The sequence below is a fragment of the Bombina bombina genome, chromosome 2 (genome assembly GCF_027579735.1).
Source record: "Bombina bombina isolate aBomBom1 chromosome 2, aBomBom1.pri, whole genome shotgun sequence".
NCBI classification, from domain to species: Eukaryota; Metazoa; Chordata; class Amphibia; order Anura; family Bombinatoridae; genus Bombina; species Bombina bombina.
In genome coordinates, this window is record NC_069500.1 from 177,879,716 (window position 1) to 177,904,629 (window position 24,914).

At 36.5% G+C, this 24,914-nt stretch overlaps 1 protein-coding gene across 1 annotated transcript in view; it reads right to left on the minus strand.

The window, feature by feature from the left end:
- Window positions 1-1,946: 1,946 nt before the first annotated feature.
- The window catches only part of CMYA5 (cardiomyopathy associated 5), a 202,364-nt gene continuing 179,396 nt past the window's right edge, over window positions 1,947-24,914 (minus strand). The window contains exons 11-13 of the mRNA XM_053701360.1: window positions 21,013-21,112; window positions 17,920-18,096; window positions 1,947-3,285 (exon numbers count right to left, since the gene is read on the minus strand). Of these exons, the coding sequence (XP_053557335.1) occupies window positions 3,033-3,285; window positions 17,920-18,096; window positions 21,013-21,112 (530 nt within the window). The 3' untranslated portion in view covers window positions 1,947-3,032. The remainder of the gene's footprint in view (window positions 3,286-17,919; window positions 18,097-21,012; window positions 21,113-24,914) is intronic.

A 24,914-nucleotide genomic window follows, 5' to 3' on the forward strand; every position in this document is an offset into this window, starting at 1 on the left:
TACTTGGTGTAAAAAACACCTCATTTACCCACGAAGATTTCAATTTCGTGGATTCTTGTGCATTTAAATGTGTCTCCTGGATAAACGCGATGTCTGAATTGAGTTTCCTCAGGTGTGAGATTATCAATTTGCGTTTAATTGGGGTTGATATTCCTCCGACATTCCAAGAGGAAAAGATTAAATTTTTTACATTAGTCATCAATTAAAGAGGGGAGGGATGGAGAGAGAAAAGAAGAAGAAGGAGAGGAAGAGAAAAAAAAAAAAAAAAAAAAAAAGAAGTAAATAACGGAGCCCCCCCGCTCCCCTCGCCCGGCGCCCCCCCCCACTCCAGCACCTTTATTCATCGCTAAAACCTGAAGGAACACTAAAAAGCACAAAAAAAGGGACATATCAACCATCTGTGTCGCCTGTATATTAGTGACGCCACAGACTAAGTTAAACTATTATGTTGTAAAGAGTAATCATTTGTATCATGTTACTTTACACATTTTTCATCATAAAATTTTTCTGCCTTTGAGGCATCATCAAAAAAATATATCTGATCTTGGACTTTGACTTTGAGCTTAGCTGGGTATACGACTGTGGCTAAGAATCCTTCTTTAATCATCTTACCGCAAATTGGAGAGAGCTCCTTCCTTTTTAGGGAGGTTTCATATGCGAAGTCCTGGAATATCAGGACCCTATGCCCATCTATTATAATGGGTGCATTTTTACGTGAAAATTGCATTATCTTGGTCTTATCCTGAAAATTCAGGTATCTCACTATTATCGGTCTAGATCTCAGATTGTCCCCTTCTGAAGGGGGAGGTCTCCCCAATCTGTGAGCTCTCTCTACCGCCAAGGGTAGATCTTCTTTAGGATAGGGCATGTAATTTTAAACAACTTTCCAATTTAGTTTTATTACCAATTTTGCTTTGTTCTCTTGGTATTCTTAGTTGAAAGCTAAACCTAGGAGGTTTATATGCTAATTTCTTAGACCTTGAAGGCCGCCTCTAATCTGAAAGCATTTTGACAGTTTTTCACCACTAGAGGGCATTAGTTCATGTGTTTCACATAGATAACATTGAGCTCAGGCATGTGAAGCTCCTAGGAGTCAGCAATGATTAGCTAAAAATGCAAGTCTGTTAAAAGAACTGAAATAAGGGGGCAGTTTGCAGAGGCATAGATACAAGGTTATCACAGAGGTAAAAAGTATATTATTATAACAGTGTTGGTTATGCAAAACTGGGGAATGGGAAATAAAGGGATTATCTACCTTTTTTTTTTTTTTTAAATTTTTTTTGGTGTTTACTGTCCCTTTAAGTTTCACAACATGGGTAAAATTCCTCTTCCAGTTTTCAGTTCAACTTTCCCTGAGTCTAACAACAGCTGCAGTTAATCTAATGATAGTGAAATTTCTATCAACTGCCCAATATTATATAACGTATCCAAAGAGTGACACATTGTTAACTTACAGGTGTACAATGAGCCAAAACCTCTGCTCAGATACAACACTCCATAAAACTACAGACTTCGTGGCTATGTTTGTACCCAGTGGTTTCCAATTGAGAAAAAAAGTGTTTATTTGAATAAATTATTAAGTGAGTATTTTATCCAATGAACATTTCTTGAACATGTGTTACTTTTGTGATCGTCTTAGCCAATCCAGATCTACCACTAGATTAGTTCAATGTGCAAGGACAAAGTCTTACCTTTAGCAAATTTTAAAATGACCAAGAAATCGAGATCTTTTGAATCCTACATAAGAAATCTTGTAAGAATTTTATGTTTTTTCATTTATATGTCAACATATGTGATTGTTACCTGTGCCTAAAAAATGTCAGCACCACACATCAGGCTATAAGACCAGTGTTACATTTTCTAAATATGAAATATTAAAATATTAGGTATTAAAATACATGTATTAAACAAAACCTCTTCTTACATATGGTGTTTCAATCACAGAGTTTTATGACAACATGAAAGTTTAATAAAGTTTTTTTTTCTCCCATTAGTACAGGAAACTGTATAACCTTGACATAAGCTAATGATCTCATTTTAAAAGCCACAAGGAGAATTTAAAGTTCTGATGGAAAGAAGGTTCTGTTAAGACATTTAATTACATTAATCTGCATTCTTCAAAGAATTTTGTTCAGGCATTATTGATCTGTACTATTAATGAGTTGCATCAAGAAAAAAAAAAACACAAACACAGAATTATCTTGAGGCAGATTCAAAGTCAAGGATCCAAAACAGAAAATTATGATTCTTCATTACCTGATTCGCTTTATCTTTCATTCTTAGAACAATTACTTACTTATCCTTAAAGGGATATTAAACAGTAAATACATGCTAGATACAATGATGTATTCAAAGCAAAGATTAGCCTGAAAATATGTATATTTTTTTACAATTATGTTAATTGTTTAAATATTGAAAATATAATTGTAAACGTTTAGCTTTAATAGAAGTAATTTCTATAAAGTAATGGGTGACCCCATGTTTGAACTAGTATTCTATTTATCTCTGTTTGTAGAAACAAGGCTGTGTGGAAACCTTTTAGATAATCCTATGTCCCACACAGCCTTGTTTGGACAGTCTTTTTTATTGCCTGTTTATATACTGTATGTCCCTATTTGTCCTCAGCGGGAAATATAAATAACGGGAAATGTAAGCTAAAACATGACAGCCCCCATTACTTTATAGAAAGTCAGTGGAATTTAGAAAATCAACAATTTTCAGAGTTTAATTACAAGAAAAGGGGACAAATTAAATAATGAAAGTTTATTGCAAAGTTTTTTAACTACACATAATTCAACATTTTATATTACAATCACATAATGTTTAATATCCCTTTAATCTTAAGAAAAAAAACAGTACTTAAAAAAATAAAACCAAAGAAAATGTCAAAGAAGCCATTATAACAAAAACACTTCAATGCAGTTCTTGTATATTGCTATTCTTTTTCTACACAGTGTAATCTGGTAAAGTAGTAAACACATAATTTATGGCTTTTTCAGAAAGCAACAAACAACCAACTGGGAACAAGAATGTTAGCTGCGTTTGGCAAACTGTGGCAGTTCTATCCCAGTGTGCAGGTAAAGCTGTCCGGACGCCTCTAAAGCAATTGTTGGATGGGCTGCTTCTGTAAACTTGTGTCTGAAGGCGAACAACAAGTGTCGTTTCTGTGCGTTGAAGAAAGAAAGCCTTCCTGATTTATAATCCAGAAGAATTCCTACTTGAACAAGGGGCTCGGCCAAGAGTACTTCACACAAAACTTCATTGTGGAGAAATTTATATGAAAAACTGAAAACAAAATTAAATAAATATATAAACACCAGCAACATCAAGTAATTCACTAACTTCATAATTGCAAACTTTAAGGATGGAAAGAAAAAAAAAACAATTCCATTTTAGCATTACAACATTAGAGTAGGAAATAGAAAGTTCAACTGTTCAGTTCTGATTAGTTTCACAATGGGAGTTTCACCAGGGACGTGTATAGAATTTGTCACACTCCCTGACCCTAGATTCAATAAAACTTGTTCGGCTAACTTCTCGCCCCATAAACGAGTTCCATTGTCACCAGCATCACAAAAATGCATTCAAAACATTACTAAACAAATTAAAGGGACAGTTTATTAAAAAAAAGTCTCCCCTTTAATTTGTTCCCAATGATTCCCTTTACCAGCTGGAGAGTATAAATTGTTTACAAGTATTTCCTTTACCCTTATATTGGCATTTGGAATATTTAATTTAGCCTGCGGTATCCCCACCTATTCTGAAAGTTTCTAGCCTTAGGTCCAAGCTATAGATAAGCTGTGTAAACACAGCCAGCAGAAGAAATTACGCTCCCAGTGGGGTATAGAAGATAAAAGGTAATAAAATGTTAATTTTTCCATTGTTCTCTCTGAGGGGTCAATTTATTATTGGGCGAATTGGGCCAATTCACCCTGTTTCCGTGCGAGCCTTCAGGCTCCCAGGAAACAGGAGTTAAGAAGCAGCGGTCTATAGACCGCTGCTCCTTAATTCATACGCCACCTCTGATGCGCCATACAGCAATCCGCCCGATCCTATACGATCGGGCTAATTGATACTTCCTGCTAGCGGCCGATAGGCTATGAATCTGCAGGGGACGGTATTGCACAAGCAGTTCACTAGAACTGCTTGTGCAGTGCTGACTACGGACAGCGTATGCTGTCCGCATTCAGCGATGTCTGGCAGACATGAGACGCTGCAGCGTATCATGTCCACCAGACTTTAATAAATTGACCCCCAAGTATCGGTCTTTAGTTTATGGACAGATATAAGATAAAGAAGCGTGTATATGTACACAATGTGATAAAGTAATGAGATCTGATTATACCTACAAGCTCAACCCATTATATTAAGCTGTGGCTTCAAAACACAAAATTAGTTATTTAATCTACACAAATAAACCTTAAGAAGCAAATTCCCATACATTTTATACTCTGCAGCTGGTAAAAAAGTAATTGGAAACATATTAAGGAAAAAATGTTTACAGTATACTGCCCCTTTAAAGTGCCATAAAAAATGTTGAGATCTGTGCATATCCCAAAAGGGCTAATTAATTAAAAATAGTAGACATAAAAAAATTGTTTAAAAATTGCTGGCAAGTATTTTAAAATAATTTTCAAAAATAAGCAAAATGAATTACATAGCTTACGTATCTAGTGTTTAGATACAGACATTGTACAATTCAGAAACTAAAAAGAAAGGGTTAATGGCGAGGCACAGTATAAATTTGCAGGTAAAGTAATTAAAGTACATATTATTATATGTTGTCTCTATCCCAACTTTATATCCCTTTAACTAAAATAAAAAAATATTTCATGGTGGGGGAGAGTCCACGAGATGTTATGTATGGGATATACATTCCTACCAGGAAGAGGCAAAGTTTCTAATACCTCAAAAGACTATAAATACCCGTCCACCTCACACATACCTTAGTTTAAGATATAGCCAAGTGGTGAGGTTTTTAAGGAGTAAAAGCCAATAAAGAGGAACAGGAAAAAAGAAAGGAACAATAATTTCCCTATTAATGTTGTTAGGGTTAACAACCTTAGGTCAAAATTTGAAAGAAGTCCACAAAACAGCTTTATCTTGATGAGAAATCAGATAAGGAGACTCACAATAGAGAGTAGACCATCAGAAACTGGATGGGGCGTTATAGACCCTTGCCTCCATGAAAGAAATACATTTATCAGGTAAGTTCTTACATAAATGATGTTTTCTTTCCTATAGGTGGCGAGAGTCCACAAGCTGTTAAGTATGTGATATTCACAAAACTGGGAAGTCCATAAGTAAAAATAAAGGGAGGGACAAAATAAAAACAGCTTTTTTCGCTTAGAAATTAAATCCAAAATGGCACAATTATCAAACAGAGACAACTGCCCAAAGGACCTTTCTACCAAAAGCTTCAGAAGAGGCAAACACATAAAAATTGTAAAATTTAGTAAAGGTATGCAGAGAAGACCAAATGGCTGCTTTGCAAATTTTAACCAACAGAAGCCTCATTCTTGAAAGCCCAAAAGGAACAATAATTTCCCTATTAATGTTGTTAGGGTTAACAACCTTAGGTCAAAATTTGAAAGAAGTCCACAAAACAGCTTTATCTTGATGAAAAATCAGATAAGGAGACTCACAATAGAGAGCAGACAATCAGAAACTCTTCTAGCAGAAGATATAGCCAAAAGAAACAATACTTTCCAAGAAAGCAGTTTAATGTCCAAAGAATACCAAGGCTCAAAAGGAGGAGCCTATAGAATTGTTAACACTAAGTTAAGATTCCATGGAGGAGAAATAGGTTTAATAACAGGTTTTATTTGAATTAAAGCCTGAACAAAACAATAAATATCTTGAAGATGAGCAATCCTTCTGTGAAACATAACAGAAAGAGCAGAGATACTTTCTTTGAAGGTACTGGCAGATAAATCTTTATCTAAACCATCCTGAAGAAACTGAAAAATTCTAGGAATTCTAAATGAATACCAGGAGTAATCATGAGAAGAACACCATGAAATATAAGATTTCCAAACTTTGTGGTAAATCTTCCTTGAAACAGTTTTACGGGCCTGAATCATAGTGTTAATTACATAATTAACATCATCAATTTTGCTACAGTCTAATACAGCTTTATAAAGTGATTATTTAAACTACTTTAATTTCTTGTATTAATCACTTACAATTTTAATATACATGGATCATATTGTGCCATTTTTCCTGATTATTTTAATATGAAACATCAGTATTATTTCTAACATCATACTGGTATTATCTTAAAATGCATTTAAAGTTGCGTTTGATTTTTTTTATATTCATATAAAAACACAGCATATTTCAAATTCAGTACACCTCTTTCTGATTGCATACAACATATGACACAATTTATGGGACAACCGCACGTGTATTTGTCAGATGCCTGAAAAATAAAAATAATAGGTTATTAATTCTTAAAATAAATTGGACATTTTAAATTGACTGCACAGCTACTTATTAAACTCAGCATATATACATCCCAATTTGTCCCTTAGATGTCTGGAAGACAGAAAAAAACAAGTGGGATTATTACATAGTGGGATTATTACAATTGTTATTTAATCCATTACAATCTGAATTGAATTTCCCCAGATCCATATATAAATATTTAATACAGTCTAAGGCATATTTTACTTGAAATCTAAATACAAGTTGTATTTTAAAAAGGAATTTGAGAGTTACAATGCAAGATATGTGTCTGTTAACCAGCACAGATGTGGATCTGAGGTCTAGAGGTAATTAACAGGTCAGTGCTAATTACTATATTCCTGGGCCTTAGTGAGTTTCAAATAGATTCCCACAGACATCTAGGCTCCTTCATTCCATGATGTATGCTGGCTTGGTTGATTATCAGACCCCTGTGGAGCTGTGAGCTTCAAAAGCTAAACCTTTTGCTTTAGCTGTAGTATTGTAATCAGGAAAAAAGGGGGGTTGGGGCTGGTCTGTTATGAGACCAATTCACATCAAATGAGGCTGTAGCCAAAAATGAAACACTAGACTCTATGATACATATGTAGTTTATTAAATGCTATTCACAGATACCCTGACATAATTCCCCCTTCCAATTTTAAATAGATGTAGGACACATGTCAGTGGTACTTGGTGACTGTATTGACAGTATACATCATAGACAGTCTTCTATGAAGAGAGTCTGTTATTTTTGAGTCCTCGTGCTCGTTAGGCATCTTTAAACTACAATATTCTGTAGTGCATTGGGGGATATGACACTTCATTCTCCCTCTATGACTTGTAGTTGGGATCTAGGATGGCATGCTCGCAACTGATTAATATAAACCCATTTATCCATAAAAGTATCATTTTTAGGTATCCTAATTTTATAGGCAACTGGAGATATTTTGTCAGTAACGACAAAAGGGCCCTTCCATGATGGAAGAAATTTCTTCTCCTTAACCTGATCTCTTCCAAAGTTATAAAAATAAACTTTATCATTTTTTCATATTCCTTTTTGGACGTTTTGAGATCATAATAGGTTTTAGTGACAGTTGCAGCCTTCTTTAAGTTCCTTTGAGCAAATGCAAAGGCATATTGCAGGTGCTTTCTTAGGTTCTCCACATATTGATGCATATTGGCAGCGTTTATCAAGTTCTGGTCTGATGTATGGTACAGTAGATGCTGAGGTAGAACCATTCTTCTACCAGTCATCAACTCAAAAGGTGACATCTTGGTAGCAGTACTTGGAGTTGCTCTTAATGCCATTAGGACTAGAGGTAATTTTATATCCCAGTTTTTACCCGTTTCATTCACAAAGTTTTTGAGGATTTTTACAATGGACTGGTTGTAACGCTCTACACCACTACTTGAGGCAGCTCTATATGCAATATGGAGCTTTCTTTTGACCCCTAGCATTTTCCACATTTTAGTCATCACTTCGCTAGTGAAGTGGGTTCCCCGATCGAATTCGATTCTCTGGGGTAAACCAAATCTGGAAAACACGTGGTTGATGAGCAATGCTGCACATGTTTCAGCACTATTGTTAGGTGCACTGATGCACTCTACCCATTTAGTGAATAGGCATGTCACTGTTAACATGTATTTGTTACGTCTTGATGACCTAGTTACTGGACCAATTAAATCAATTTGTATATCTGACCATGGCATTACCATCCCCCTTTTCTGCAATGGTGCTCTATGTGTTGGTGCAGTGGGTTGGAACTGTGGACAGATTAAACAACCTTGACAGTAAGTTTGAACAGCTTTCAACATGTGCGGCCAAAAGGCGTAATCACGCAAGATTTCATACGTGAGTTTGGCACCACAATGACCATATGTGGGAGCATCATGGGCATGTTAAAGCATGAGACCTCTGAACTTTGTAGGTACCACCCATTGCTGGATACCAGTTTTGGAGGTTCTAATTAATAAACAATCCTGTAACTTGAATTGTGATTTGGATTTCATTAAGATTATAAGATCTTCCTTGTCAATACCGTCCTCTTTTGATATGGGGTTGCTTTTACGATCTTCTATGTGTTTATAGAAGATGCCTACAATGGGGTCTTCTTTTTGACTAGTGATCAGGTCCTTACTAGGAGAATCCTGACTCCATTGTACCAAGTTAGGCTCACTCTGTTGTTTAGGCTGGTTTCTGTTAATGGCTTCTACCTGGACTGCACCCATCAAGTGGACAATATTAAGGAGTTCTCCAGTTATGGCTCCTTGTTTGGCTAATGAATCCACAAGATCATTGCCTTCCTTATCATGACCTAGAACCCTAGAATGACCCTTGGTCTTTTTCCAGTGTATGGATAAATTATTGGGCACCACCAGATTGTCAATCTCGCAGAACAACTTGCCATGTTTGTTGTTAGTTTTCGGCATGCCATTTCTTTTCCAAGTTGGCAGATATTCAACAAAACTGTCACGCACATAATTTGAGCCGGTAATGATCACAAATTCATGAATACCCTTTCAATAGCCATTTTAATGGTTTTTAGAACAGCAGTGAGTTCTGCAACTTGACTGGATATTGGTCCAATGTTGAAACCTACAGAAATATTTGGGAATCCATTTGCCCAGGTTATACCAATGCCAGTGACCAATCTGCTCTCATTATCAATAGTGGCATGGTAAGAGCAACCGTCAACATATACCCAAGGTAATGTTTGACAATGGTCCTCATTGTACATTTTATATGGAGAAAGCAATTGTTCCTCCAGGAAATCATCTTCTAATAACTCTTCCCCATGATCCTTAGCAGTACAGTCATGGAGCTCAGCAAGCCCCTGTGAGACTGGATTCTTTTTATTTTGCTTATAGCGAAAGAGTCCAAGCTGTCTATTAGACAAATTCCCATCTCTTATTCTTTCACTTTGCAGATATAGCAAAGGCTGGTGGGCCGTTTCTAAAATAATGTTCTCACCCTGTATATAGCTGCAGAAATTTTGTAGATCCCATACAGTAGATAAGAGGGCTTTTTCACAATCGCTAAATTTGATTTCTACTGGGGATAGAGTTTTGCTTGCATAAGCAACGACTTTGCCTAAATTATCATGCTTTTGGTACAAAACAGGATTCATGCTTATATCTGTGTAACCTGTCTCTAAATAGAAAGGTTTACCACCTTCAGGGTACGCTAAGAAAGGTGCTTGAGTGAGTTTTCTCTTCAGCTCTCTGATGGCTGTCTCTTGAGCCTCACTGCAGTGCCATTTCACATCCTTCTTTAGAAGAAGTAGCAGTGGTTTAGCTAATTCTGCATAATTATCAATAAATTTGCGAGAAAAATTCATCATACCCAGGAATGATCTCATGTCCCAAGAAGTTTACATGAGTGTGGCACCATTGAGCTTTTTGTAGGGATAATTTGACACCTGCCCTTATAAGTTGGCTGATGACGTGTTTAAGCTCTGTGATGTGTTTTTCAAAGTCTGTGCTTTTGATTAAAACATCATCAACATAAGATAAAGTCCCCCTTACTAGTGCATCAGGCATAGCCTTATGCATGAATACAGCAAATTCATGTCCTGAATTTATGTATCCAAATGGGAGTCTCTGGAATGCGTACTGGACCTTTTCGAACGAGAATGCAAGCTTATACTGTTCCTCCTCATGTACCTTTATGGTCCAATATCCCTGTGCACCATCAATGGCAGTGAATATTTTAGATCCCTGCAACTGTGCTAGGCACTGGTCAATAAATGGTACGGGCCATCCAGACATGTACACTCGTTTGTTTAGTTGTCTTAAGTCAGCACACAAATGCCATTGTCCATTGAGCTTAAGAACACCTAGAATAGGATTGTTATAAGAGCTATGCACCTGTCTGATAATACCTCTTTCTTCCGGGATCCTTATGATTTCTGCAAGAGAATCATACAATGCTAAAGGAAGTCTGTATGGTTTAACAAAGACAGGTGGTGCATTGGGATCTGTTTGGATTCTTGCAATGTGCAAGTCTGTAGTCCCACAGTCATAAGAATACCTAGCAAAAATATCCTTGTACTCCATCAGGAGTTCACGTAGCTTTCGGCGTTCATCATCACTGGAACAGCCATTAGCTAAGCATATTTGCTCTTCGACTATTTGCTGAAATCCTGGAAAGATTTCAGGCTGTCATATTTCATAGGCTTCTTCCAACCTAGAGGTGAGATCCCCTTGGTTATAGTTTACATTGCCCCCATGACTCTGGGTATTGGGGTATTCTATTCCTTAATTGGCTGATCAAATACTAGAGAGGCTTCTTCAATTTTACAGATGCCTTCCTCTGAGCTGAAGGGATAAATAGACTGAATTGTAAATAGTCCCTCTGAAATAGATGCAAATGGTTGTTCTATTAATTGTTCAGCTAAATATCCTTCAGGTATTAGCCCAATTACATTATTCTGGAATCCAAAAAGTGTAATAACTTGATTCCAGCGCATATCCTATGGTAGTTCCCTTGGATAATGTTATATCTTGTGGGGTCATGTTATGCACAATAACATGTATTGGAATAGTTCCAATATTTACCATAGGAGTATGGGTCATTGTTATACCCAGATTTTGCATTCTATGGTAGAGGCAAATTAGTGTTTCAGAAGTTTTTAAATTTTGACCTCTTTTTACCTGTAAGGGTAAGAGGAATCGATCAGCCCCAGCAGGGATTATAACATCATTAGACACCTGCATATTCACAGCATATGGCATTTGCTGGTTTGATTTTAGCGCAGCATTTTCATCCTGAAATACTTCAGGGTCCCCCTTTAACCTGCTCCAGAGGCAAAGGTTAATCAAGTCTATTAGTATGGCATATCTATGTAAGAGATCATTGCCAACTTATTGACGTATTCCTGCAAGGTATTGAGCGTGGCCTCCCCCTTTAGGGATTTTATGATCCCCCTTGTGGAGAGATATGATTAATACATGGCCATCTAAGGAAATATATGCTATCTTTCTAGGAGAAATTTTAAAAGTATTACCATCAGAACCGCTTAAAGAAGTCTGATCATCTATTTGTAAAATAATGATTTCATGTACAGAGTTATTTCTGAAATTAATCTCCACAGCATCTGGTTTCTCTTCCACCACATGGCAGTTATGTCGGGTGTGAGATATACCGGATCGTTCATAATTAATAGGCCTTTTTACTTGTGACCAAATTACATTATTTATGCAATCAATTATGGTGCTTAATCGCTTCAGGAGATCACTACCAATAATTAAACGATCAGTTGGCAGATCCACTATAATGACAGGGTGTCTTATTACCCTGTTCCCCAGTTTCAATTTTAACTATGCCGTACCTTAGATTTTGAGAGAGTCACCCCCAACTCCTATTAGTGAATCATTAAATTCTTTTATTTTAGGTTTGTGGGGTGTTAGCTCATTTAGCTGTGTATAGTACCTGTGGGATAAAATAGTTGCCTGAGATCCAGTGTCAATCTAACCCATGATAGGGTTGGGGACTGAATCCTGGAGCTCAGCTAATACATAATATCTCCCTGCAGTTTCTACCATTTCACACATAAAATTGGCATTACCACACATCTGTGGGCTTTGCCACGTGTTACCTGAATCTGCCACGTTACCTGATGCAGAAGAAACTTCATTCTTACCAGTCCATCCCTCTGTAATAGGATCGACAGGGTTCCTGTGTACTGCTTCTGTGGAAATAAGGTTAAGAGAATACTGCAAAGGAAGAGATTTGTTAGAGCTCCAGGCTGAGGTTGCTCATCATCACAGCTAAATCGTCCGTTTCCGGTCTGTAGGGAGAGAACATGATTAGTACTATTATTGACATTTATCATTTTATTTGGTATATCTCTCCCCCCTCTCTCAGGTAATACTTTAATACTGCAGTATTTATGACTGTGCCGGTGGTCCACTGCTGGCCACCGGCTGTACCCTTAAAAAAGGATTATTAGGGTTCTGAGCCATCAAAACTTGACTCATATTAGTAAATAGTGTACATAATTAACTAACTTGCGTACTGAGTTGGCCCACTTGAATGGATAAGCTATCTTTACCCATGGACCGATTTTTTGATGTCCTAGGGTATTGATTCCTGGATCCTTGGGATCCATCAGAATCATAGCTATTGTTCCTATTTTGACATGGGTGTCTTTGGGGTTCAACTTGTTCAGCGTTAGTATTTTGGGGAGCACTATTTACTTGGGGTGTCTGGTTACCCTGAGAGTATTTTCCCCACATTTGGTATTTACTTTTACAGAAATACCAATTATTTTGTGGGCGTTCATCTCTTTGGGAATAATTATTTACCTGTGTATGCCCCCCATATTGAGCATAATCTCTCTGCGCCTCAGCCCATGTTGGGGGAGGGGCAGAGTTAAAACTTCTGGGGATGGCCTGTTTTCTCGGGCCACCTCTGCATAGATTTTCTTTTTAGACTCCAAATTGAGGGGGCTAGGTGACACCCTAGTTTCTGCCTCAATTTTGGGGTTGGGTTTTGATTCCCTTTTAACCCCTGTTCACCGGACTGTTGAATAGAGTATAACTTTGTACTCTCTTTGATCAGCCAGACCAATGAGCATTTCTCATCAAAAGCTCTAGCTAAATTAAGTTTGATGGGCGCGGGCAATGCTTCGAAAAATAAATTCACAAATTCTGAGCATTTAAATATGGGGTAATCTTCAGCCATACTGTACGCACTTTTTAGTACAGAAAGGAATTCTATAGGGCTCTGATTCGCACTACATTTTAAACTGTATACAGCTATTTTCACTGCAGTTTTAGTGCGATATTGCCCGAATTCCTTTCTGCACTGTCGTTTTGTTGCCTTCTAGGAATGAATATTCATATCCTTTAGTGAAGGAAAGAATTTGTGATATTTACCTTCAAATACCCAGGGCAGAAATTCAATTTTTGACTACTCACTTGTAACATTCATTATGGATAAAGCATTTTCATAAGTGGTTAATTATAGAATTGGTTCCCTTGTTGGAGAACTTAGGTACTGCACTACTTAAAAAAGTAATTATTTTAGGGGTGTCATATACCTTATTAGACGTATCTTGGGCTTTCCTAGGAGCTTTATTTTTGGGGTTGAGGTGTTCCCTATTTTCCCTATTACTATGGGGAGAACCCTTATGCATATTAGTATTATTGGGGCTATTTGGGTAGCTAGCTCCTCCCTCTGACTCACTATAATCACTGTCCTCCCCCTCTGAATTGTAGCAGTTCTCTGAATTTAAAACATGACATGATTGTCTATGTGGGAAGTTTATCTCTGAGCCAATCAGTGACCTGTGTTTAAATTCTTCCCTAAAGTTCTGTAATTCATTTCTGATGTATTCCTTAAGGGAGTTAGAATTATCAGCATTATTCTCATTGCTAATAGAGGGGTTTTTATTATGATACAGCGTTTTTAAACCACTTAGTTCTTTCTGGCTTTGTGCAAGTTGTTTATTTAACTCTTGTATTTTGGCTAGTAAATTTAGGTTATGCTTATCTAAGGCGGCCATGTCTTGTTTAAATGTAACAATTTCATTTTTGGCTATATTTAAATTCTCTTTGCATCTGTGTGATAAGCGAATATTATCATTTAACTCCTGTAATTGCAATTCCTTCTCTATGAGGTATAGTGACATTTAGTCAATAATGCATATTACAAGGGGCCAAGATTTTAGTATTAACTCATCTCGCTTCTTAGAGTTTTTGCATTTATTAATTTTGGATAATTCTTGAAACAATTCACTTTTTTCATTCCACCTTCCATCATCAATAGCAATATTTTTAGCCTTAATTGCAAGCATATCGATATAATCATTTAAATCACCCACAATATTACACCTCTTTTTAATGTGGCCTATAATGTCCATCTTAAGAACATCGGTAAATGAGGGGTAAATTCGGGGAACAAATTTCAACACTATGTACAGATTCAAATGATTCACTTCTGGTTAGAGACATTATTATATTGGCCTAGTATTTAGTTAAATAAAAACGCTAATACAATTTTGACCAATAAGTAAAAAGATAAAAAAAAATAATAATATTAATTTCGAATTATGAAAAAAAAAAAAAATTGAAATATGAAAAAAGAAATTGAAATATGAAAAATTATTTTTTTTTAAATATGAAAAACTATTTTTTTTTAAATATGAAAAATTATTTTTCTATTGAAATATGAAAAAAAAATTATAATCTCTATTTACTACAAATATATTATATCAAAGTGATAAATATTAATAATATCTACTGCAGCGCCTCCAAATAATATATCAGTATATGGCTGGGTTATAATACAATATATTTAATAATTATTCTTTAAAACAAACCCCCAATAAAATGCATATACAAAACTATTAAAATTAATATAAATTCCTAAATTCTTTAAATTAGTTAAATTTATAAACACATTGAATTATATTAATAGGAACCAGATTATGAATCAAACTATACAAGCTTAAACTGTTACAATATTCTTTACAAACCAAACCAAACCAAACCAAATGTACCTTTAGAATGTACCTTATTCACAATTGAATTGTATTACATCAAAACAATGAAATACCAAAGTATGGGCCACAAACTTTCAGACCAGTACAACTAAACTACTTAGCCTACAATTTATCCTATGTAACTCTAATTTAAAACATCAGAAATTATATATATTATTTGTGCAAACAACCAACTCCTATGCCAATTTATCTGAGCTGAAATAAATTCTTAATTATCTACAATTAAGACAAATTCTAAAATATATTTATATGGCTGCAATTATAAATTACTTGGCAAACAAAAGACTAGTTTTAAACTACACAGGATTATGAATGCAAGCTAGAATACAAAGTGCCCTTTTAAATTACTGACTTCAATTAGACTGTAGCAACAATGAATGTATTTCTATATACTTTACCCAAATAATCAAATCAAGGTTTCAGCTTTCAGAGTTTCTCTGATAAATCAAATTTCACCTCATAAATTGAAAGAGGTAATTTTTGCAAGATGGTTAAAAAATGAGGCCCAGATTGCTTTATATAGACTGGATCCCAAGGCAACAGTTTGTCAGTCAAAATTAAGCAGCAAAGTCCTCTTTTTTTCTCTTGCCTGGGGTTATATCACGCGATATAATCCCACCCCTTTTTTTTCTAATCATCAATGAAATTAGGAAATGCCCCACGGTGCTTGTCTTTTTGGATTGGCCCTTTTGATGCTTAGCATTGATTGGTTATTTGGGAGATGTCTCCCTGATTGGCTCATCTGGCTCTGCATGTGTTCCAATAGTTACTTTATTTGGCTGTCATACCGGTTTTAATCCCCTAGGGGGCAGTAGACAACCGCAAATGCAGTTTCATCATCTATTTTGCTACAGTCTAATACATCCTTATAAAGTTATTATTTAAACTACTTTAATTTCTTGTATTAATCACTTACAATTTTAATATACATAGATCATATTGTGCCATTTTTCCTGATTATTTTAATATGAAACATTAGTATTATTTCTAACATCATACTGGTATTATCTTAAAATGCATTTAAAGTTGCATTTGATTATTTTTTTATATTCATATAAAAACACAGCATATTTCAAATACAAGCCTTCTACCCTATTAACCCCTTAAGAAACAATATAAACCCATTACATAAAACTATTAAAATAAACAACAACCCCCCTTATACAAATTAATCTTTAAAATAAACAACAAAACAAACCCATTATTATTATTATTTATTTGTATAGAGCTGCCAACTAGGTACAGAGATAGAAAAGATTTGTGACAAGCTACAAATGCATAACAGACTAGTACAGGAGGAGTAGGAACGTGTTTTCGGAGAGATTACAGTCTAAGATGCTGATGAATCATTAAGTTTCCTCATTTATTTATGAGATGTTACCTACAGCTGGGTGACATATTATGAATTTTTATTTCCTGAGAGGATTTATATCCAATGAGATTTGTGGGGGATTTAGGAGGAGTCTGGTGTTTTACATCTCTGCATGTGACACCTCTGGCAGCAATAATCAATGTTCCTACACTTCATAACATCCCTGTCCCTGTTATCAGATATATTTTATTGATATCCCTTTTGGAGCCTAGTTTGTAATTGGAAAATTATTTTTTAAGTCTCTTTATTTAGATATACATTGAATTCCTAATGTGTTTGAGGCTTTCCAAGAAGGGATAATGTTCTTCCGTTAAATTTGTTACAATAGTACGTCTATTTAGCAGCTGATACGGCTCATGCTGGTATACTGTTCTACCAAATATTTTCTATTCCATTAATACTTTCTAGTCAATTAAACTTATAATAAATTTTGTTTTAACATTTACAATTTCATGTCTTTATATCCATCTACACTTGGTTGAAGAGTAGCATGAGGCCCAAAAGTGGTCTCATATTATTGTACAAGATAGGATCAAAAGTAGTCTCTTTATTAAGGAGAAAGCATAGAATTGACACCTAGACCTGTTCTAAGTTCAATAGGTTGCTATTAGTCCAAGAGTGGCCTTTCCATTCATAGGAGGTCAATAAGTATTTTATATTTATTAGTATAACTGGTTTCAAAGCCATTTGAATTGATGGAGCACACAACAGCTCCCAGTGTTTCCTTTCTTTTATGAAACCTTCAACTAAATCCTACAGTTTATTATAAAACTGTGGTACTTTGCTATTATACCATTTTTTTATGTATTATCTGAAAATGCCTTAACACATACTTGTGTAGCTCACTGTATGTACTTATGATGTATGAATATTTTATACCACAATAAAAAGAACAAAAATAATAAAATAAAAATTAACTGAACAATTTTATCTTCCTTTCTTGAAAATAAAGACTTTAAATTTTAACTGTTACTGGTTAAAATGTTAATATGTTACAGTTCATATTTTATTACTATTTTTGTTTATATTTTATAAAATTATCTACTATTCCACCTCTAAGAAATCAACCAACAAGCATTTATTCTTGTGAAAGTGCAACACACTAAGGTCTGGATTTGCACAGATCTTAGTGTTTTGCACTGTTACAAGAATAAATGCAGCTCCAAAAATAGCTGAACAACAAAAGCAGCCATCTTCTTTTGTATTTGGATGCTAACAAATCATTTGAAAGCAAACATCTAATACAAACAAATCTTCATTTGAATGAACACAATAATTTGAGTAATACTGTGCATTATTATGACTCTTGTGATTATCTGTAACTCTAAGTATGTTATTATTACTGTCCTTAATAAAAAGAAAAAAAAAAAAACATATCTGTTTTGTTATGGTAATATAGTCTCACTGTATAAAAAAATATGTATCAACAAACTGCAACAAGTGGCTGGTTATGGGGTTTGATCCGTATTTGTTATCAAAGATACGGCATGCAGATTTAACCTCTAAACTAGTAATTCCTAGAATAGATCATGATGTGCTCAGCAAATTTTGCTTTATAAATAAGAAATAGGAGCGTCTGGTAGACGTGATTACCTGGATGGGGTGCAACAACACTGCATGCACCATGATGTAGAGTCCTGCACAAAAGGCTGCTCTTCTAGGGACGGCTGAAATGTTGCCCCAATGCTGAAAGCTTTAGATTCATTAACCATCATCTCCCAGTAATGCTGACCACAGGCAGGTAGCAGCTCGCCTAGCACAAGAGGGATCCTGCCCAATGAAATATGTATTAGGTTCACTGCCAGATGTTATATAGAAACACTGTTTAAATATGTTTATATAAACACTTATAGGGGCACTTAAATGGTTTTATTACTATATCCAGGGAAACAGAAATGCAATACATAATAGCACAGTATTACAATACAATATGATCTGAGTTGTATTTCATGTTGGGGCAAATTATTATATACAAAAGTAGGAAAAAGAATAACAATACATCTTCATTGAAATAATTACAGTCAACAGTGATTGGAGAAGCCACTCTGGTAAACAAAAACAAAACAACAATTCACCAGCTGTTATTTTATTCTATATATAATGTTCACTGACATGTGGATGCTCTCATGCACTAGTGAATATGTCCCACAGAATAAGATATGAGCTGTAGCCTCTCCATACTTTGTAAATCTGTGTCAGTGTGTTTCCCAGTTCAGTCCCAATATTTTAAACCATCACCTCGCCAGACTAACTGTGGTACACAGATCAGGTAACTGCAGAGTGTCAAAATACCAGGAGGCTCACAACACGTGTTCTCACTGAAGACAGCTCCTATTTATAATCTTAATGCTATGCAGGATCTCAACATGCAGATAAAGTTACAGCTATATGACCAACACTTCTACAGCCCAGCAATAAATGTACCAGCCAGATGTTTCACAGACTGCTAAACACACATAAAACAACCAGCATGCTGCGCCAGACTCATTGGACCAGTAGTTCTCTAACTTTTGAATGGTCTGGCTGTTTCATAAACTGATGTGGAAAACGTTAAACCCAGGCTATTATTTTGCTGGAATATCTACACCTCACTATGACCCCCAACATTACAGCAATATTTAAATTAGCTTGGCACCCATGCTAATAAGGTCTAACATCAGCCTACCATAGCCATAAGCAACAAATGAAGTTTAGCATATCCTTTTATCATTTCTATTTCCTCTTCCAGTTTTCCACTTGCCCTAGATTTCTTTTCTTGTCCCCATTTTATTCCCAATAGCTGATAATCTTATTCCATTTACCTTGTTCTCTCTATTTCCTTATCCATCTTTTATATATTTTTAATCTCTCATTCCCTAATCTTTAAATTAATGTATTATCTCATTCTTCTCCATTTAAGTTGCTATAGATGCAGTCTTGTGCCTTTGAGGTACTGGCTCGCTCAAATCCAACTGGGGTGATTAAAAACCACTGCTATGGCACAATTGGTTGCATGAGAACAGAGGGGATTTTGTTACTCCTCTATCTTTATTTTACAATCCTTATCTAATTCCTTATCACTTATTGGGCTTTCCTTTCACTCCCCCCCCCCTTTTATTATATACTTAGCATTGCTCTTTTTTATTTAATCCTTAAAGGTTTGTAAATGGCCAAACCCACAACAACCCCCGCATCATCTGATTTAAAGGAGCCAATCTGGACTTACTATTGGAGTACACAAGGCTTGTCTATGACCTTTTGTTAGATAAATATCCATTGTTTTGCAGTGTCTTATCACCTATGCTGAGGCTGATTAGCGACATATATGGAGCAGGGTTAGGATTATGAAGTATGCAGTGAGCACTTTCAAATCTTAGAATTGAAAACCCATTCAGTTAAATTACATGAAGTAGAGGGCAAAATATACAATGAATGTGTATTGTAAAGTTGTTGTTTTTTTACTACACATAATTAAACATTTTATATTACAATCAAAATGTGTTTATGTCCCTTTGACTTATTTGTCATCCGTCAATGTTTTACACTTCTTGATCTCATTCATCGTCACTATTTTGCTCCTCTTTATCTCCTTAGTCATATCTCTTTCTTTACCCCCTCAGGGCCAGATTACTAGTGGCGCGTTAACAGTTATGCACAAACGATAAGGGGTTTATTGAAGCTGTTTGCGTTGGGTGTAGTGCTCGTATTACAAGTTGAAAGTAAATGCAATCGCTTGAGCGCAATTTAATTTAATGCGTGTTTGGATAGCTTGGCCTCAGAGCTCTGGTTAACTGTTCTGCACATAGGGGAATATGTTCTAAGTATTTTTAAAAAGATATTCCTATATATATCTGTATATATCTATCTATAACTATATATAATCATCTATCTATATATCTATATATATATATATATATATATATATATATATATATACACGTATATATACATGTATCGGGTTAGCGCACAACGAAAAACTTTTTACCTTTACTTTCAACTTGTAGTATGAGTGCTACCCGGCACGTGCAAAGAGATTACTTCTAGAGGAGTTAGCAGGAGCGTTAAATATCGCTCCACTTGTAATTTGGCCCTCAGTGTATTCCTCATTCATTGTTTATTTGCCCACATACCATTATTTATCAGTCTTTCTCAATCCTTATTTTATTACGCCTCTTTATTCCACTCATCCACTCTATTAACTCCATTGTCATCTAATTCCAATTCCATTTTTCTTTATCTCTCAACTCATTTTTTTCCATCTTTAAATCCTTTTCCCATCTACTCAACCCAGCAACAAATTACAAATGTACAAAGTAACATTGATCAATGTGAAGATGAATTTATTTTATATTTTGATATATTTTTCGCTGTGGATTAGTCTATATTAAAAAGGTCAGAGGAATTAAAGGAACAGGACATTTTCTAATTTACTATTATGATACTCCGGGCAAGTGCATCCTACCTAACTAGTTATGCTTTTCACCAAAATATACCATGTGAATGAAAAACATTTGGCAATAGAAGTAAAGTTTCAAAAGTAACTTTTTAAATTTTGGGTTTCATGTCCCTTTAAGGTAGGTGTAATTTAATGGATTTTTTGGTCATGTTTAAAAGGAAAAAAATCATATGCTACCAACAAACATTTCCATAGACACAACTGTTATTACAAATAATTCAAAACATTTATTTCATCCAGCAAATACTGACCCAGTAATCTCTGTATGTTCTGCAATTTTAATTATGTTTCCATCAGATGAGATTTCCATAGCTGGATGTGCTGTATCTCTCAACAAGTGAAATCTAGTACCTGCAAGAAATGGATACAAATCTAAGGAATGTCCTAAAATTTATTTTTCGCCCAAAAAATAAAGCTCTTCTCTTCTTAAAGGCTATCCAGTGTAAAACATTAAACAGACTCTGACTGGTAACATTGTAACAGCTTTCTCCACTTAAATCTTCTTTTGCACAGAATTTAACAGAGAAATAACTACTGCATATTTTAAAGGGACATATTAGTCATTTATTTAATCGCTTGAAACAAGTAAGTGAGCTTTTGGGTACTTTTGTATCTTTAATGCACTGAAATAAAGTGCATTAAAATAATTTATTTGATTCTTTACATTTGAGAAAACAATGTACAGTATTTTTGACGTTGGAAAAGTACATTTTAAAGGGTTCAAAGATAACTAGCCCAAATATAAATGCTTAAAGTGATACTAAACCCAAATTTTTTCTTTTATGATTCCGGATAGAGCATGCAATTTTAAGCAACTTTCCTATTCACGTAGCGCTTGCTGATTGATGGCTACATTTAGCCACCAATCAGTACCCAGGTACTGAACCTAAAATGGGCTGGCTCCTAAGCTTTCATTCCTGCTTTTCAAATAAAGATATCAAGAGAAAGAAGAAAATTTGATAATAGAAGTATATTAGAAAGTTGCTTAAAATTGCATGCTCTATATGAATCATGAAAGAAAAAAACAGAATTTATGTTTACCTGATAAATTACTTTCTCCAACGGTGTGTCCGGTCCACGGCGTCATCCTTACTTGTGGGATATTCTCTTCCCCAACAGGAAATGGCAAAGAGCCCAGCAAAGCTGGTCACATGATCCCTCCTAGGCTCCGCCTACCCCAGTCATTCGACCGACGTTAAGGAGGAATATTTGCATAGGAGAAACCATATGGTACCGTGGTGACTGTAGTTAAAGAAAATAAATGATCAGACCTGATTAAAAAAACCAGGGCGGGCCGTGGACCGGACACACCGTTGGAGAAAGTAATTTATCAGGTAAACATAAATTCTGTTTTCTCCAACATAGGTGTGTCCGGTCCACGGCGTCATCCTTACTTGTGGGAACCAATACCAAAGCTTTAGGACACGGATGAAGGGAGGGAGCAAATCAGGTCACCTAAATGGAAGGCACCACGGCTTGCAAAACCTTTCTCCCAAAAATAGCCTCAGAAGAAGCAAAAGTATCAAACTTGTAAAATTTGGTAAAAGTGTGCAGTGAAGACCAAGTCGCTGCCCTACATATCTGATCAACAGAAGCCTCGTTCTTGAAGGCCCATGTGGAAGCCACAGCCCTAGTGGAATGAGCTGTGATTCTTTCGGGAGGCTGCCGTCCGGCAGTCTCGTAAGCCAATCTGATGATGCTTTTAATCCAAAAAGAGAGAGAGGTAGAAGTTGCTTTTTGACCTCTCCTTTTACCGGAATAAACAACAAACAAGGAAGATGTTTGTCTAAAATCCTTTGTAGCATCTAAATAGAATTTTAGAGCGCGAACAACATCCAAATTGTGCAACAAACGTTCCTTCTTTGAAACTGGTTTCGGACACAGAGAAGGTACGATAATCTCCTGGTTAATGTTTTTGTTAGAAACAACTTTTGGAAGAAAACCAGGTTTAGTACGTAAAACCACCTTATCTGCATGGAACACCAGATAAGGAGGAGAACACTGCAGAGCAGATAATTCTGAAACTCTTCTAGCAGAAGAAATTGCAACTAAAAACAAAACTTTCCAAGATAATAACTTAATATCAACGGAATGCAAGGGTTCAAACGGAACCCCCTGAAGAACTGAAAAAACTAAATTGAGACTCCAAGGAGGAGTCAAAGGTTTGTAAACAGGCTTAATTCTAACCAGAGCCTGAACAAAGGCTTGAACATCTGGCACAGCGGCCAGCTTTTTGTGAAGTAACACAGACAAGGCAGAAATCTGTCCCTTCAGGGAACTTGCAGATAATCCTTTTTCCAATCCTTCTTGAAGGAAGGATAGAATCCTAGGAATCTTAACCTTGTCCCAAGGGAATCCTTTAGATTCACACCAACAGATATATTTTTTCCAAATTTTGTGGTAAATCTTTCTAGTTACAGGCTTTCTGGCCTGAACAAGAGTATCGATAACAGAATCTGAGAATCCTCGCTTCGATAAGATCAAGCGTTCAATCTCCAAGCAGTCAGCTGGAGTGAAACCAGATTCAGATGTTCGAACGGACCCTGAACAAGAAGGTCTCGTCTCAAAGGTAGCTTCCAAGGAGGAGCCGATGACATATTTACCAGATCTGCGTACCAAGTCCTGCGTGGCCACGCAGGAGCTATCAAGATCACCGACGCCCTCTCCTGATTGATCCTGGCTACCAGCCTGGGGATGAGAGGAAACGGCGGGAACACATAAGCTAGTTTGAAGGTCCAAGGTGCTACTAGTGCATCCACTAGAGCCGCCTTGGGATCCCTGGATCTGGACCCGTAGCAAGGAACTTTGAAGTTCTGACGAGAGGCCATCAGATCCATGTCTGGAATGCCCCACAGCTGAGTGACTTGGGCAAAGATTTCCGGATGGAGTTCCCACTCCCCCGGATGCAATGTCTGACGACTCAGAAAATCCGCTTCCCAATTTTCCACTCCTGGGATGTGGATAGCAGACAGGTGGCAGGAGTGAGACTCCGCCCATAGAATGATTTTGGTCACTTCTTCCATCGCCAGGGAACTCCTTGTTCCCCCCTGATGGTTGATGTACGCAACAGTTGTCATGTTGTCTGATTGAAACCGTATGAACTTGGCCCTCGCTAGCTGAGGCCAAGCCTTGAGAGCATTGAATATCGCTCTCAGTTCCAGAATATTTATCGGTAGAAGAGATTCTTCCCGAGACCAAAGACCCTGAGCTTTCAGGGATCCCCAGACCGCGCCCCAGCCCATCAGACTGGCGTCGGTCGTGACAATGACCCACTCTGGTCTGCGGAATGTCATCCCTCGTGACAGGTTGTCCAGGGACAGCCACCAACGGAGTGAGTCTCTGGTCCTCTGATTTACTTGTATCTTCGGAGACAAGTCTGTATAGTCCCCATTCCACTGACTGAGCATGCACAGTTGTAATGGTCTTAGATGAATGCGTGCAAAAGGAACTATGTCCATTGCCGCTACCATCAACCCGATCACTTCCATGCACTGAGCTATGGAAGGAAGAGGAACGGAATGGAGTATCCGACAAGAGTCTAGAAGTTTTGTTTTTCTGGCCTCTGTCAGAAAAATCCTCATTTCTAAGGAGTCTATTATTGTTCCCAAGAAGGGAACCCTTGTTGACGGAGATAGAGAACTCTTTTCCACGTTCACTTTCCATCCGTGAGATCTGAGAAAGGCCAGGACAATGTCCGTGTGAGCCTTTGCTTGAGGAAGGGACGACGCTTGAATCAAAATGTCGTCCAAGTAAGGTACTACAGCAATGCCCCTTGGTCTTAGCACAGCTAGAAGGGACCCTAGTACCTTTGTGAAAATCCTTGGAGCAGTGGCTAATCCGAAAGGAAGCGCCACGAACTGGTAATGTTTGTCCAGGAATGCGAACCTCAGGAACCGATGATGTTCCTTGTGGATAGGAATATGTAGATACGCATCCTTTAAATCCACCGTGGTCATGAATTGACCTTCCTGGATGGAAGGAAGAATAGTTCGAATGGTTTCCATCTTGAACGATGGAACCTTGAGAAACTTGTTTAAGATCTTGAGATCTAAGATTGGTCTGAACGTTCCCTCTTTTTTGGGAACTATAAACAGATTGGAGTAGAACCCCATCCCTTGTTCTCTTAATGGAACGGGATGAATCACTCCCATTT